The 17,263-nt window shown below is 42.0% G+C and overlaps 1 protein-coding gene and 1 long non-coding RNA gene across 2 annotated transcripts in view; one reads left to right on the top strand and one right to left on the bottom strand.

Moving 5' to 3' along the window:
* Positions 1-183: 183 nt before the first annotated feature.
* Positions 184-12,976, top strand: SOST (sclerostin). The gene is made up of 2 exons (XM_021532827.2): positions 184-7,441; positions 11,943-12,976. Exons 1-2 carry the CDS (start codon positions 7,222-7,224, stop codon positions 12,359-12,361), a joined length of 639 nt encoding a protein of 212 aa, XP_021388502.1. The 5' UTR covers positions 184-7,221; the 3' UTR covers positions 12,362-12,976.
* The window catches only part of LOC144247457 (uncharacterized), a 36,228-nt gene continuing 21,834 nt past the window's right edge, over positions 2,870-17,263 (bottom strand). The window contains exon 6 of the long non-coding RNA XR_013341165.1: positions 2,870-2,997. This is a non-coding gene — a long non-coding RNA (uncharacterized LOC144247457). The remainder of the gene's footprint in view (positions 2,998-17,263) is intronic.

The raw sequence follows: 17,263 nt of genomic DNA on the forward strand, positions 1-17,263 counted from the left end.
CAATCAGAAATCACAAAGGACATGCATGCATTGTTTCACTGCTTTTGGTGGGGCTGTGTGCTTTGGAGGTGTGGGAGTGCCCGTGGAGGCTCTGTATAGCCAGGTGAGGCTCTTGAAGTTAAACTCCAAGGTGATTATTCTGCTTGGGCTCCAGTCTTCCTGGTTTTCCTTCCACAGGATGGAACTGCCACATCAAGGAGCCTTTTCTCTGTTTGTCCTTCAAGTGACAGTGGAGGAGCACTCTGCGTGGTGCTCCCTGTCTCATCTCCACAGCCAGTATTCAGTGCTTGCTTTGAATCAGGATGGGTCAGTAATAATAAGCAGCAGTCAGTTCCACTAGCTAATTACACACGTGTTTGCTTTCTCCATTGATCTGTATAATCACATGTAGAGGAACTGCTTCTTCAGAATTCCCAGTTAACTAATTTCATGTTGTGTGAAATAGGAGTAGTGGCTTTAGAAATAGGAATACTGGCCTTACCTTTTCTACAATGCTGACTTTTCATGCTGCAGTCTAATTTATAAATTACCCTTTAAAATTTTTTACTATAAACATAGATTATTTTTTTTGTCTTGTCTCACACCATGTATTGTTAACACCTATTTGCACTATAAGGAAGAAAAGGGAAATTCACATTGAATGCACTTTATCTTTCACCTGTTACTTGGAAGTCAAAATTCCAGTCCATTAAAGAGCTAAGGAACCATTAGGCCCTAGACCTTTGTTACTCTTGAGTAGATTGTAAGAAGGCTGGTAGTTGTCAGATTGGAACCAGAATGGTTTCTTAAAATTGAGTCTGTTTACCTTGTGGTGATGTTTCTGTAGTTGTCAGTATCAGGAAATACTGAAACATCAAAACGGGAATGTGTTCTTATATTCAAAATAATCTTTTACTTCATGGGACACTGGTCACTCTTATGGTAACTCTGACCCATTTGTCTCAGTATAACAAAACTGCTTTAGGAAATGTTTTGTGATATGAGGGTGGAGAGGCATAAGCAAGACAATATTATAATTAAAAGTGAGACAGTATATAATATTTAAAATTACTGATACGCAACTCAGCAATGAAACAATTTCTGCTTTTAGAGCAGGCTAAAAATAGTTAAAAAGTCAGAGCAGTGTTCCATTAGTGGATCATACCCTTCCTCTGAGTCTTGCTCTCCAAGTACAGCCATGTTGCAAATTCCTCTGCCCATTTTAGCTGGCCAGGAAGATCTTGTATGTCTCTAACCCACAGTGATATGCTGTAAACTTCTAAATTTCTCTTCCTGATTGTAGAAGGAAAGATTATATAAAACATGGGAGTGACAGCTTTTTTTCTTTGCAATATGAAATTGAGAATGTATTGGGAAAAAGAGCTTTTTATTCCTTTGAAATTGCTGAGTACCTGCCCTTTGCTGTGAGATCTTCCTTACAAGAATGCTTATTTAGGAAGGTACATTTTAAAAGAACTGTTTGTTGCAAACAGCAGCACTCTGCTTTTGGAGTTTATATTTCCTGGCCTAAAGTAGTATAATCAGGATTGACATTAATATGTTCATCCTGAACAGCAGTGTGGTGATTTTTGGGTGAATGGTACTGTGGAGAAGGGATGGTATCTCTATAAAATATCCATTTGTCATGGAACAAAGATCTCTGCCATGCCAAGTCTAGCCCAGTGAAGGAAGATGCAGTAACTTAGGGGTTTTTGTACTTAAGAGTTAGTGAAATTAGAGAGGGGGCAAAGAGGGAAGGTGAGAAGCTACTCACATTTTACAACAAGGCACAAAGATGAAAGTCCAGATGGACAGAATGATGATGCATGTAAAACGAAATTCACCTACTCACACTGAACTGAACCTTTCTTCGCTGATGAATAAGTACAGGAAAGAAGTCTGTAACTGAAAATTAAGATTGAGAGCAAAAATAACATCTTGGAGTTCTTTCTTCATCCTTTGGTCCTGCAGTGGGGCTGCAGTGTGGATGAGTGTTGTTTGTACCTGGCATGCAGCTCTGCCCCACAGCACTGCCAGGAGCACTTCATGAGAGAATGGTGCACTGCTGAACAGTGAACATCCCATGAAGTTATTTCAAACTTGGAATTAATGGCATCTGAATGCAGAGCTAGCAGCCACAAAAGATTGTCTTGTAATTCCATTTCTGGATGCTAAGCCTGTATTGAAATTGGACACCCTTTTCTTCTACAGTAATTATGATTGGTGATGTGAGAACTCATCTTCATAAAGGGCTTTGGAGAGATGAAAGGCATTGTGTATAATAATAATAATGATGCATGTTTCTGACTTGAAAAACAAATTTGTGTCAAAATGCATCCTCCTCAGCAAAGAACAGCAGCAGAATATTAGCAATGGTTACTTTAATCATTTAGATACTTTCATTCAGCTGCCTTCTGTTATCCAGAACTAATTAAATCTCTGATGCCAGAAGCAGAACTTTTTACCTTCTATTAAATTTTATATTAGTTCTGCTAGTTTGCTATGATGTTTTTATTACAGAGACTATCTAGTGGAATCTGATTTAGTTTAGCACAGAAGTTTTTTCTAAAATTACTTTCTGGGCTTCACCAGTGAGTAAAACTAGAAACAGAACAAGCCTGAGAGGTGTCTTTTAAAGATTTGCTGGTGAGAATTAGTGTCCTGTTCATTTCTTCTGCAAATAAATCCTGGAAATAATGAAGTGTTGGTTGTGTGTTTTAATTGCAGTTCCTGTCTGATGATGTTGCTGGCTGGCTGACTCACCAGATGGAGCTGTAGGCTTGTTATTCTTCCTGGAGAGTCCTCCCTGAATCCCTGAACTGTGCTGCTCTGTGAATCCAGTGTATTCTTACCCCTGAAAAAGACAAGCCACCAGAATGACTTGGCAATCTCTGGTAGAGAATAATAAGAATCCATTTATTTTGGCATCTTGCAGGAGATCACAGCATTCAGACTGTTGTATTCACTCTGTGGCATTGCAGAATTCTTCTGAGGCAGCTGAAACTTGATTGAGAAAGGCTGCATTATGGAAAAAAAAAACCCAAACAAACAACTGAGAAGCAAAGTTCTTGATCATTCTGGGCAGTGTGTGGAGTCTGAGCCGTTGTGCACAGAGAGGCTGAGGTGCAGCTGCACAGCTTTGGGCTGGGATGCTGAGCAGAACCTCTCGGCCAGGCGTGGGCAGGGTGAGCACCTGAAGCTTCAAAGGCTGGACCAGTTCAGGAGCTGGTTTGGCTGGTCTGTTGCAGTGCCAGGCTTTGATGAGTGCTTGAGCTCAGAAAGGAGCAGCCGTGGATCAGGCTGAGTGCAGGTGCCACTTCACTCCTGGTGATGTCTCTGGTTCCTCCTCAGAGCAGGGCACTGCTTGGGGCTGAGCTGGGCTTCCCTTAATTCCCAGAGTCTGCCAGGGGCTGTGTTTTGGGTTTGTGCTGAGCACAGTGATGATCTTGCAGAGATGTTTTTGTTACTGCTGAGCAGGGCTGACGCAGCTGAGGCCTTTTTGGCTGGCGGGGGTGAGAAAATGGGATGGCCAAGGAGCCAAATGGTAGCCCAGGCCATTTGGCAGCATGCTCAGCATGCTCAGCCTGCAGGGCTGGTGCTGGTCCTGCTCTGCCAGAGCTGCCCGAGCACACCCACTGCCCAGTGCAGGGGCTCATGCTTCTCTTTGCTTTTCACACATGGCTTTTGCTTTTCCTGTTAGAATGTCTCATGCCATGAGCATGAACCTTGGGATTCGGTCCCAGTCCTGCTTGGTGCGCAGTGAGCAAGTGTTGGACAAAGCTTTTTTTTTTACTTAAGAGATGGGACAACTGAGAGGTGTTTTAAAAACTTTTGGTTTATATTTAGTTTCATGAAAAGGGTGAGACAATACAGATGTTATAATTCATGCCATCACAATCAGAAGTTAACTATTCCTTAATCATACTAAGCATTTCTTGGCTATTCAGCTTTAGCTGCACTATGCTGTAAATGCTTTAATAATCTAAAATTAATTTTTGTGGGTCTTACTACAATGTATTTTTTATAGTTCTATTTTTAAACGTTTAGTCTTTTTTGTGAGGCTATCTTTTGAAACTTTTTCTAGTTCAATTTCTCTCTCAACAATATCTGCCTTATTCTATGGTATTTCTAAGTTAGTATTTCTTATTTTAAAGTTTGCAGACATGTATACTGTGTGAGGTTTTTGTTAGGTTTTGAGAATTTTCTACAGATCCATTTCCCTGTGTGGGTTTGGCTCTGGCTCTGGCTGAGGATGGAATTGTTCAGCTCAGAGAGAGCAGCTGAGCTCTGAACAGGTCCAGCATCAGTCCCACCCTGGTAGGGAGGGTTCATTCTGAGAACACTATCCTTGCCAACTCTTTTTGTTTTTTCCTGTGCTTCATTAACAATACAAAAATCAAATTTTTGGGAGGGGACTGCAGCACAGAGCATGTCTGCTTTGCTGCAGAAAGGACTGTGAGCAGGCAAGCAGCTACAGGGTGAGGAAGAATGTTTTTGTAGATAAGGAATCTGAATGTCTGAGATTTGGGTTCATTCCTGGCATCTCTTAGGCTGCTCTCCTGGCTTATGGACAAGAAGTTTTAAGCCACAAGCTAAATACAGCTTCTGGTTTTTTCATTCAGAAATTGGTTTGGTATTATTTCTCTGTGTGGGTTATACAGATAAATATAATAGTAGCAGTTAATATGTGACAGTTAATACAGAGGATTGATTGTTTAAGTACTTGGGAGAAGCTACATCAAGATTTTTATGTTTTATGTGACAGCTGATTACTTGAAATGAGATTCTTTCCATAGGCCTGCACTGACAACAACAGCTTTTGGAAATATTACATGAAAAAAAAAAAATGAACAGAAACTGAGCTTTGGTGGATGCACACAATTCTGAAGGCATTTAAAGAAGGGAGTAAAGAGGTAGCAAGGACTCAGGGATTACCAGCACTCAGCTTGTTCTGCTCTCCAGCTGTTCTCCCTGCTGCCACCAGCTGTGGTGTCACTCTGGACAAGGCTCTCTTGGAGAGTACCCACACAGGGTGGTATTCCTGTCTGACAAAAATAATACCAAAATCGTTGTTCAGTTCCTGCTCCTTCAGGACTTTGAGTCCTTCACGGCTTGTTCAGTTTAGGTCTAAACCAAAAATAGATTTACTACATGTAAGTAAGCAAAATTATGCTTAGAATAATTGCAATAGTTGGGAGTTTGGTTTCCTGTATTTGTGAGACTATCATTAACTGCTTTGACAAAAAGAGGAAGTTAATTAAAGATTATCAGTGCCACTGATAATGATGATGATAGAGAAAAAATACCATATTGGAAGCAAATTATTCGATAACAGTCTGTACTAAAAAATGTACTAAGAATATTTCCTGACTGGCTGAGGAGAAAAAAATCTTATAGAAAGAACATGGTGTTTTGTTTTCTTCCATAAAAACAGAGTCATTTCTGAGATGGTGTGCTGGTTTTATGTTGGATGCCTGAGGTGTGGGCTGGAGGAAAGGAGGAAGGGGAGCTGACACACACACTGTAGTGTGAAACACAGTGCATGATTTAGTTTAGACATTCCTTGGAGTATTTGGAAAGGAGAGCACTTTTGGGAATGCTGATTTCTAATTTTTGGAGTATTTGGAAAGGAGAGCACTTCTAAGAATGCTGATTTCTCATTTTTGGCTGAGCAAAACACAAGGAAGGAAGGCACCTTCCAGGGAATGTCAGATGCCAGAGTTTCAGGCCAGGACGTGGCAGGAGCAGCTGTGCTGAGCTCAGCCTCAGTGCCATGGTGCAGCTGCTGGGGTGTTTGTGTGAAGGGTGAAATGTCCCCATCACTGCTGCCCCTCATCATCCAGGGCACCCCAAGGGCCAGCACAGCACCCCATGTCACATCTGGTGGCACCTCTTTTCTGTACCCCACCAGGGGAATGGCCAGAATGGAATGCAAACCATTCTGAGCCTTGCAGTCACAGGGAAAGTCAGACAGAATGGGTTTGGAATCTCTTCCACAGGAAATATTTTCCTGAGGAAGTCTGGGACTGGCATGGCAGGAACACACACGTGTCCCTGTGCTGCCTCAAGCAAACATTTTGTTTTCATAGCTGTGACAAGCTCAGTGTGATATCTTAACCTTCCTAAAAGCTGAGATGCTTTCTGATTAATGTATTTAGCCTAACACCATTTGCAAATCACTTGAAAGTGTATGTGGTCTTGAGACACTGAAATCATGATATTTTCATCACTATCATCTTGTTTTGGCAAGGAAGAATATCATATTTGAGATTTTTGATTTTATCATGTATTCATGATACATGAATACATCTTAGGCATAAATGCCCTAGACCTAAACTCATGATTTTTCTTTTTGTTGGTTGTTTTTGTTGTTGTTCCACAGCTAGAAATCAGTCTGGCCAAGGTCTTGTGTTTAAAACAAGCAAATGTCCCGTATTCAACATTTCACACAAGTAGTAGTATGCAATGAATTTAAAGCAAATGCAAACATGTGTTAGGTGGTTTTTCCCAAGAGTTAAAAATGTGAGAAAGAGCACATCAAAAATTATGATGTGCAACATTCTCTCTGTTTAATTTAAAAACACATTCCAAGCAAACTATTTTTAAGGAAAAGTAAACACAATAACTTCTCATATTGAAGTGAAGCTGTTCTCTGTTTCTTTCTGTGTATTTGTGGAACAAAATGTAGAGCTCCTTTTTTTGGAAAGGAGAGAAAAAAAGCTACCCTAACCCTAATCATTTCCCTGCAGAGACTGAAAAGCAGAATTACTGAGCTACAGTTTCTAGATTTACTCACTTTATACAGCCAGCAAAGTGAAGAGGAATAACAACAGCAAAATGTAAAAAGTCTGAAAAACCTTTGGAAAAGACAATAACCAAAGTTTCAGATATGGATGCAGGCAGAAGCAGGTTTTAATAACACCATTGTTAGGAAAAGTGCAGAAAGGCTTGTCAGGTTGCAATTCATTGTAGCCTTGTCTATCACCTTTTGTTGCCAGGCTCCAAAATGAGGTAGATAAGTGAAGTTTTTGCATAACAGTTGTAAAATATTGTCACTAAGCCACCCCCACACACCCATTTTATTTCACACTGACAAAAGCTGAGATGAATGAGTTGCCTGGCCCTTCCCACTGTGTATAGTCATTGGCTGGCTTGGTTCTAAAAGGGATTTTAAAAAGGGGAATAATGTGCCTTTGCCCAGGATCTGAGGCTGTCAGGGTGCTGAAAAGCTGATCTGTGACCATGCAGATCCCTTGGGCTGTGTGTGCTGTCTGTGTCCTGACACAAATCACATCTCACTCTGTGCAAGGGTGGCAGATGTTTAAAAATGATGCTACAGAAATCATTCCTGAGATCACTGAAAATACAGAAACACCAGTGGAGCCGACTTTCAGCAACAACAACACCATGAATCAGGCAAAACATGGAGGAAGACACATACAACAAGCTCCGGACCTTAATGGTAAGAAAAATTATCATTATTGCTGTTTTGGATCTTAACAGACAATTTGTAAAAGAATATTTGGTATCATCTCTGTTTGTTTATTAACTTTAGGTGTGGCCCAGCTGCTTTAAGTGATAGATATTTACATCTACTGTTGAAGAAGTATGAATATAAAGATTAGAAAGAATATATTGGAGTTTACTGATGCAAACATCAAAATGATGAACATTGCTACTCTGCCCAGCTGCTCTCTGCAGACAACTCCAATGCATAAAACCTGCAGTAGATATTACTTAGCAATTCTCTGTGTTTTGTGAGGAAATATCACAAGTTATCTCTCCCTCTTTAATATTAGGATGGGGGAATGGGTTGACAGTGGAGACAATAATATAAATTTCTAGTATTTAGGAACATCCACACCAATTGTGACTAGAATCACACACCAAAAGTGGCACATTGAGGTTGTGTTCAGCTAAATGAGAGAAGTGTGCTGCTCATTGTCCTTTGCTAACAGACAGATCTTCAGCCAGGTTCCAGCAGCCAAAAATGCCTCAAGATACCCTGTCACTTGACCAAGTGTCTAACTTTAGCAGTCATGCAAGTCTTTGGAGGAGAGACAGAAGATTGAAAGCTAACACCAAACAGAGAAAGGTAGCTTTAAAAAAGTTCTCCGCTGGAAAACAGGGCAAGCTTGGTCCTCCAGACACAGCACAGAGCAACACAGGCACAGATCAAACTGAGAATTTCCACTTTGTGCATGGCAGATCTTAGCCAGCCTCCTTTTTCTGGGGACAGCTGGAAAGCAATTGTGAATTTCTGCTGCAGCTGTCATTAAGGCATTTAAAACCATAGGGTTATCAATATTTTAAAAGAAAGGAAAGGCTTTTGAGAGTGTTTCTCATATTCGTAGGAGGGGGAGCACTCTGTTGCTCCCAGGCAGCCCCACCAACCACCAGGTCAGAGCAGGTTGATTTTCTCCTCACATCTCAATACTTTCATTTTTTAGGCTCTTCCTACTCTGACATAGCTGGGAACCTGCCCCACTGACAGCTGCATGTTTTTCAAAGTGGAAAGCACATTAACTTAAGAAACCAAAGACTGAAGGAGACTGGGCAGTTGTTTAAGCTGCACAATGGTTTTGTATACTTATTTTGGCATCTTTAACATAAGGAACCAAAATTCTGATCCAAAGTGGCCAGACCTTTCTGGAACACATGCACCAGACCACGAGTGACTTTGCACCTGCACACTCACAGGACAGGACATAAATGCAAATATCACCTACAGAACTGCCTGGATATTTAACTGCCTGTGCATTATGGAGGTACAATACACCTCATTCAACACTTTTTTTTATTGACAGACAGAATTTTCTTAGATGCTTAGGGAAACTGGCAGAGTTAAACTGAAGTGCATGTGGAGTTCAGTTGTATTTTTGTTACAGCTGGCAAAGATTGCTTAATTTCATTAATGCAGTCCTTCAAACTTTTAAGAAATGAAATCTTGCTAGCTGTACTTTGGCAAATATAAGTAGACTTTAAGAAATATAAATCTGAGCACTGAAAATCCTGTTTCTGTACTTCACAGGAAAACAAAAAATTAAAATGCCTGTACAAATACTGTTCTGTCACTGATACTTCAGGGTGAGAATTCCTTTTTGCTGAACTAAGCCTTTTCCACAGTGAGGAGAATGGGCCTAACAGGCACAGCCTTCTCTGTGAACTGACCTTTGAAGGCTTCCACCACAAACAGTTTTCCTGAGTTAAATCTGTCCTTTTGACTAAGAACATTCATGTAGATGAATAACTAATGTAGAGTAATAACTTCTAGATGAAGTTATTTGATAAGCACTTAAAAATCAAATCTTCCCAGCAATCAATTAACCAAGGGTGTCATTTGGGAAGAGCCACTTTTGAGAAAAGTTATGTTCCTACAACTGGAAAGTTTCTAAACACTAAATGCTAAGAAATCTTGTCTTTTCTAGTGCTTCATTTTCCTAGAGTTATCCATTGAGAAAAAGGAGAGGAAAAATCTGTAAGGTTCCTAATAGCCAGAAGATCCCTCTCTCAGGGGAACTATGTGGAATTTCCACAGAGAGCAGGAAACTTGGAAAAGCTGCTGCCTGAATAGTGGGAATTCCTTAGTGCTGCTGTTACCTGTGATTTCTCTAACCTGGAACACATCTTACAAGCTAAAAGCCGTTTAAGGGACACTTTTTTGTTGTTTTTGTTGCAAAAAGATTTAAATCTGGAGTCAACATCTGAAGTCAATAGAGTTAAACTAGAGCACTGGGGGAAATGGAGCCAGGAGAATATTGCCAAAAATTCCCAGCTGCTCTATTTCCCCCCTGCACAGCACTGACCTGAAATGTACCTGGTGGCTTTTATTCACCAATTTTCACATTGTTATTCAAAGATCTTACTACTGGAGTAGCTGAATAGTCAGGAGCTGCATGAATGAGCCTGTTGAGATATTTCTTCTGAAAATCTGCTGTTCAAGTCATTCAGCTTGTGTCTAGCTCAGAGAGAAATCTGCTACAGGAACTGTTGTGGTTTGACACTGACCCAACACCAGGCACCCACAAAAGCCACTCACTCACACTCCCCTGCACAGCTGGGCAGAGGAGAGGAAAATTTTTAAAAAATCTGTCAGATTATAGCACTTATGGTCTGCTAAGAGAGTGAGATAAACTGAGCTGGAGGTAGCTGGAGGTTTGGAGGTTTGAGATATGGACCAGGAGAAAAACACTCCAAGGGCAAAACAGGCTTGGCTTAGAGGTACAAAATGACTTTATTACTAACAGAATCAGAGGAGGATAATGAGAAGTAAAATAAGCCCTTAGAAACACCTTTATTGCCCCAAACTGTTCCTCCTTCTACCAACAGCACAGGCAGACAGGGCGTGGGGGATTGCTGGGTGAAAAACAGGCTTGGCTTAGAGGTACAGAGTGACTTTATTACTACCAAAATCAGAGGAGGATAATGAGAAGTAAAATAAGCCCTTAAAAACACCTTTATTCCCTCAAAGTGCTCCTTCCCACCCACAGGGCAGTGTAGAGGGGGATGGTGGGTGCTTTCTCAGAGCTGGCAGGGAAAGAGCCTGGAAAGAAGGAAAAAACAGGAACAAATGAAAGAACGGGAATGAAGGAAAGAACGGGAATGAAGGAAAGAACGGGAATGAAGGATTACAGGAATAAAAGAACAGGATTTAAGGAAAAAGCAGGAAAGAAGAAAAGAACAGGATTTAAGGAAAGAGCGGGAATCAAGGAAAGAACAGGAAAGAAGAAAAGAGCAAGAAAGAAAGCAAGAACACGATTTAAGGCAAGAGCAGGATTTAAGGCAAGCGCAGGAAAGAAGGAAAGAACAGGAATTAAGGCAAGAACAGGAATTAAGGAAAAAGCAAGACTTAAGGCAGGAGCAGGAAAGAAGGAAAGAACAGGATTTAAGAGCGGGAACTAAGGCAAGAACAGTAAAGAAGGAAAGAACAGGAAAGAACGGGATTTAAGGAAAGAACAGGAATTTAGGAAAGATCAGGATTTAAGGCAAGAACAGGATTTAGGGAAATAGCAGGATTTAAGGCAAGAACAGGAAGGAAGGCAGAGCAGGAGCAAGGCAGGGCAGGATTTTAGGCAGGAACAGGATGGAAGGAAAGAGCAGCATGTAAGGCAGGAGCAGGAGGAAGGCAGGATCAGGATTTAGGGAAAGAGCATCATTTAGGGCCAGAGCAGGTGGAAGGCAGAGAAGCATGTAAGGCAGGAGCAGGAGGAAGGCAGGAGCAGGAAAAAGGCAGGATCAGGATTTAGGGAAAGAGCATGATTTAAGGCAGGATCAGGATTTAGGGAAAGAGCAGCATTTAGGGCTGGAGCAGGAGGAAGGCAGGGCAGGATTTAAGGAAAGAGCAGGATTTAAGGAAAGAGCAGGATTGAAGGCAGGGCAGGATTGAAGGCAGGAGCAGGATTTAAGGAAAGAGCAGGATTGAGAAGGCAGGAGCAGGAGGAAGGCAGGGCAGGATTGAAGGCAGGAGCTGGATTTAAGGAAAGAGCAGGATTTAGGACAGGAGCAGGATTGAAGGCAGGAGCAGGATTTAAGGCAGGGCAGGATTTAAGGAAAGAGCAAGAGGAAGGCAGGAGCAGGATTTAAGGCAGGAGCAGGATTTAAGGAAAGGGCAGGATTTAGGACAGGAGCAGGATTGAAGGCAGGGCAGCGTTGCAGGCAGGGCAGGATTTAGGACAGGAGCAGGATTGAAGGCAGGGCAGCGTTGCAGGCAGGGCAGGATTTAGGACAGGAGCAGGATTGAAGGCAGGGCAGCGTTGCAGGCAGGGCAGCGTTGCAGGCAGGGCAGGATTTAGGACAGGAGCAGGATTGAAGGCAGGGCAGCGTTGCAGGCAGGGCAGGATTTAGGGCCGGAGCAGGATTGAAGGCAGGGCAGCGTTGCAGGCAGGGCAGGATTTAGGGCCGGAGCAGGATTGAAGGCAGGGCAGCGTTGCAGGCAGGGCAGGACTAACGCTCCCTGTTCGCAGATGCCGCCTTCAGCTGCCGGGAGGTGCGCACCACGCGGTTCCTGACGGACGGGCCGTGCCGCAGCCTGAAGCCGGTGAAGGAGCTGCTGTGCTCGGGGCAGTGCGAGCCCGCGCACCTCCTGCCCAACTCCATCGGCCGCGGCAAGTGGTGGCGGCAGGGCGCGCTGGATTTCCGCTGCATCCCCGCGCACAGCCGCACCCAGCGCGTCCCCATGGCCTGTCCGCAGCAGGAGACGCGGACTTACAAATTCCGGGCGGCCACGTCCTGCAAGTGCAAGCGCTACACCCGCTACCACAACCAGTCCGAGCTCAAGGACTTCGGCAAGGACGGCGCCCGGCCCCAGAAGAACAAGAAGCCGCATCTCGGCCGAGCCAGGAGCGGCAAATCCAACCAGCCCGAGCTGGAAAACGCTTACTAGCGGCCGGCTCGGCCACGGACAGCGGCTCCCGATGGTCTCCGAACCGCCCAAAGGCTCTCAGAGGCCACAGCGCCATGTTCTGACTGCAGTAGGTTCCAATTCCTTCTGCTAAGCTGGGTCCAAGGCTCACATAGGCAAAAAATCGATCGGATTGTAGCACTTCTGGTCTGATAAGAGAACGAGACCAAGGCAGCCGGAGGCACCCCCGAGGTCCGGGCAGTTTGTCTGTGTGTCCTGCCGAGCAGGAGGCACAGGAGGGTGAAGCTGTCCTGGGGACAATCACGCTTTGCTAGGAACCATTCCGCTCTCTTGATGTGAAAAGAATATTGAGATCCCTTTCCTGGACGAGGATGAAATTAGGGAAGCACCAGCAGGGTCAGCACTCTCTGAAGGAGCCCTACAAGTTTGGGGTAGCAGGGATTTCAAGTTATGGTGAAGAAAGTCAAATTGTTGGGAAATTAACACGCGATCAGATGTCCTCATGCTCCAGGTGTTTCCTCTCAAGCACAGAAATCAAAATATGACACTGGTGTTCTCAAAAGAGAAGTATTTCATACTAATCTATTTCATACTTTCTACAAATCTATTTCATACTTTTAATTAAAATATTATGGGGTCGACAAATTCAAAGCTGAGATTTGGCTACTGAAACCATATTGATTGAAGAGCAATGATTTGTTTTAGGGACAATTCAACAAATCCTCCTAAGCGGAGCAGATTTATGAAAAAATACGCTCCTCCCAAACCAGATAACCTCACTGATGTTTGTCCTGTAAACAGCTGACAGTATGCATAGTTTAACATAGACTATACTGATTATTCCTTATTTCCTAGAACATGTTTGACTTTAATATCAGCTTAGATACATCCATTTACATTTTCAGTTCTGTAGAGCTTGGAGTATCTGGCCACACACTCTGTAGCACTAAAACTGTGCAAACCAAGCTCTGTCAGTAAGGTGGTGGTTCTGCATTAAAGGTGAGCCTCTGCTAAGTCATGAATTCCTCTAGAAAAATCTTTAGGACATGCAGCTTTGATAAGTCTTTAGTTTGGCAGCAACCTTCCTTTACTTAGCTTCTCAACACTCAGACTAATGTTTGTGTTTTTACATTAAAGGATATTGTTAGAAAATGAATTGTCACATACTGTATACGTCCTGTAGAATTTATGCTGAAATAATATAAACTGTGGAAATTTGAAATGTTGATAGATTTTTCAGTTATTTTATGTGGGACCAGAACCTAGAGAGAAAAGGTATCATTTCAGAGAATGAATTACGTATTTATTTTTTTCCAGAGAATTATTTATGCAATGTTTTAACATGTAGAGAACAAGAAGTAATACTGCTTTAAAAATATTTGTCTGTTATTTTTAATTTTAAATACATTGTTAATAAAGTAGAAACAATAATTAATTATAGAAAGACTCATTGATTTTCAGTTACAGTATAAAGCTGATTTCCTGCAAAGCCAGGGATTTACAGAACAGTGAGGGTGTCAAGTCCAATTTCTGTGATTAAAAATGTTGAGATCCTTAATTCTACCAACCTACACATCCCTAAAGAACCTCCATCCTGGAACTCCTTGCTCTGGTACAGGAAATTCCTCATGGAAAAGTTCTTCCTGGGCAGATGAGTAGCTCAGAATTATTTCCATATTCTCATTTCTGCTTCCCCCAGACATTTCCTGATTTGTGTGTTCACAAGTGGATAAAGCCACCAAAGGAAACAATAAATCTGTGAACTGCCAGTCAAGAGTTCTTGGTTGAAATCTGATTGCTTCAGATTTCTTGCATTGGAAAAAAAAGAAAAACAGTGAGGAATCCCCTTGCAAGGACTGCCAAGCGACTGTTAAAAGTTTTTACAGTTTGGTATTCTAGTCCTATGCTCATTTTCATTTAATCTTTAAGAAACATTTTCCAATAAAGTCAGAGAAAACTGAGCTTGGGCTGCACATGTAGGTCTTTCAATGCAGATGTGAAGATGAGGAGCTTTTTCAAGACAACCAGTATAAAAGTTGTCCTTTCCTTACTGTGACTTGCTACATCACATAAAAACCCAAAATAAATCATTGTCACAACTGCAGCAACATTTCCAGACTTATCTTTGCCTTCATGAATTTGGCACTCGAGGCTTAATTTCCAGAATTCAGTATGAGCACTGCAAGCAGTGCTGAAGTGAGAAAAGCAGCTCAGCTCTCTGGCAAGCTGCTCCACAGGCTCTCAAGCATCTAAAGTCAATGAAATATTGGTTTTTAAATATTGACTCTGATCAGCCAGTGAAAGAGACTTGCTCCACTTCATCTCAGACCCCAGCCTGGGTTTCAGGTAATTCAGAAGCATCAGGCCTGCTTCAGGTGAACCAGGAATGTCTTTCTCCCAAATATTTCTCTGACCCCAAAAAACATGTCCCACACAGTTCTTGTCTGCCAAAAGGGTCCGTGTCTCCTGCTGCTAAACTCAGAATCTTGCGTTTTCCTGACTCACAATGTCAGGATTCATTCTTTGCAAGTCATAAAAGCTTTTACAAGAATCCCAGTGGGTGAAGAGTCCTTTTATGCTGTATTTCCTCTCAACACCCCTCCTGTTTGCAGTGGCCTCTCACTGCTTTGAGCACAGCTCAAAGGTGGATGAGATGAGCAGCCTGAAGACATGAGCAGCCTTCTGTAATCTTCCTCCTGAAACAGTCACCCCCAACCACCACTTTTGCAGTTTATGTTATCAGGAGAGGAACAGGAAATAGTGTTTTGTTAACAGCTAGAAAAATCAAAATATAGGATGTTTCAGAGATAGACTGCCACATTCTCCTCCACCACCACATCCATGTGGGTTCTTTCAGACAGAGAATTTGGGATTGTTTATTCATTTATTTAGTTATTTTTGCAATCACCCCCTATTTTTTAACCTCTAATATAGGTGTGCATAACCTGAGAGGAGAAAGCATCCCTAAGTGTGGGTTTGAAAAAGTGTCTGTAGGAAATTTGAGTTTCTCTTTTACACGAAATTATATACTTTCTTTTCAAAGAATGGACAGTGATCTGCTGGGTGCTCCTTCTACAAAATCAGATTAGATTGGATTATTAAATTAGATAGTTTGTCTTTGGAATTGTAAACTCTTCAAAAGAGAGTGAACGTCCTCATTGTCATTTTTGCAATAAAACAGCACAATTTTGCATTGTTTAGGTATCAGGAGTAACAGGTCACAGTTTTTACCCTCCCTTGGCTGGAGGCAGCTGCCCAGAACTGGGCAATGCCATAATGGGCAGTCCTCAGAAAAGAAATCAAGTCATTTTTTTTTCAGACAGAATCCATGATTTCTCTAAATCTGCTTTTCTACCCCATTTTCATTTCCAACAATTTGTGAAGACCATGGCACATTCTCTACAATACACTCACTGGCTTAAAATAGTCACTGTGCTCACTTCATTCCTTTTTCTGGCAAAAATAGAATTCTGCTGTAATTCAGTGAAAAATAAATCTACCAGCAGAAGAAGGATCCTGCTGGTATCCACAAGGCCCCAAAGATTTGCACAAGGTTCATCTTTTTAATTAGAAATTGCACAATAAAGAGCATAACTTTATCCAGTGAGCTCCTAGGCCCAGAAAACACATCACATGTGTGTTCTGCAAGTGTGGTTGAGAAAATCAGCATTGTGAAACACAGAAGGCATAAACATGTATTTTTTTAGCCATATGACATCAACTTATAATTAGCTTGTTTCACTCAAATTAGTGCAGCATATGGGCACACAGAACAACTTTTCTATAATAAACAGCCTGAAAAGCCTTAAACTATCATATAACATATTTATGTGTAGCTGGAGTTTGGATTGAACATACTGTGCAGCTGGAACCTGAAATTTGATCTGGAACTCCCCTTGATGGGCCAGTAATGGAAGTCCACTTCTAAAATAACTCAGCATTAAAAATAAAGCCAGCACAAATTGCAGAACTTGCAGCACATGCAGCCAAATGTCATTTAATTCCACAAAACACTGCAGCTGCTCCCTGCAGTCCTAGAGCCACCAAAGGAAAATTCAACTCCAGGTTTTTTCAAGGCATTGACATTTTTCTTCTCTGTGGAAACAGATTTTAAAACTGCATGCTGGAGAGTCAAGCAGCAGAGCTCCATGGACAAGGCTCATGATGCCTTGTTGCCATTTTATTGCATTGGGAATATGGGGCTTTGCTGTATTTTTTAGATTATTCACCAAAATGAATTTTACTCTGGGTGGAGTATAGCAAACACAGTCTCAAGATAAAAGGGAGGAAGTAATGCTGATTTTTCTGTCTCTGTTAAGCATATCTGATGCTGCGCCCTGAACTGGTTATTTCTTTCAATCCTAAAAGCTTTCACTGTTCTTCCATGAGAGCAAGTTCTTACTGCAAAAAGAGGATAATAAAAACAAATCAGTAAAAGCTGAATAGAGGTAAAGCTCATCAGCACATGCCCTGCTAATTCTGAAATGTAACAAACACAAAGAGAACCTTTAGAACACCTCACCTTTACCACATTACAGTGTACAGATAAATTGAACACTTCCAGGATGGGGCAGCCACAGCTTCTCTGGGCAACCTGTCCCAGTGCCTCACCACCCTCCCAGTAAAGAATTTCTGCCTAAAATCTGAACCTCTTCCACTTTAAAACCATTGCCCCTGGCTCCCTGATGCAGAGGCCTGTCCATGTTTCTCCTAGGCCCTATTTAGGTGTTGGAAGTCTGCTCTAAGTTCTCTTGGAGCCATAAAAAATCCATTTTAGCCCTCCCAGGGGAGTGTGTGATGTGAATATATATATATATATATTTTTTTTTTTTTGCCCCATATTGGCCACTTAGATTACAGCTGATTCCAGTGGGCCTGTGGTGACACTTGGGAACTCACACTTCAGGTGGAAATGGTGAATTT

This window comes from Lonchura striata, chromosome 25 (genome assembly GCF_046129695.1).
Source record: "Lonchura striata isolate bLonStr1 chromosome 25, bLonStr1.mat, whole genome shotgun sequence".
Classification (NCBI taxonomy): domain Eukaryota; kingdom Metazoa; phylum Chordata; class Aves; order Passeriformes; family Estrildidae; genus Lonchura; species Lonchura striata.

Bases quoted from the DNA above. Each gene is read 5' to 3' on its own strand.
- SOST (XM_021532827.2), top strand. From the start codon at position 7,222: ATGCAGATCCCTTGGGCTGTGTGTGCTGTCTGTGTCCTGACACAAATC. The intron at 7,442-11,942 runs GTAAGAAAAATT...CCCTGTTCGCAG, and splicing joins ACAAGCTCCGGACCTTAATG to ATGCCGCCTTCAGCTGCCGG.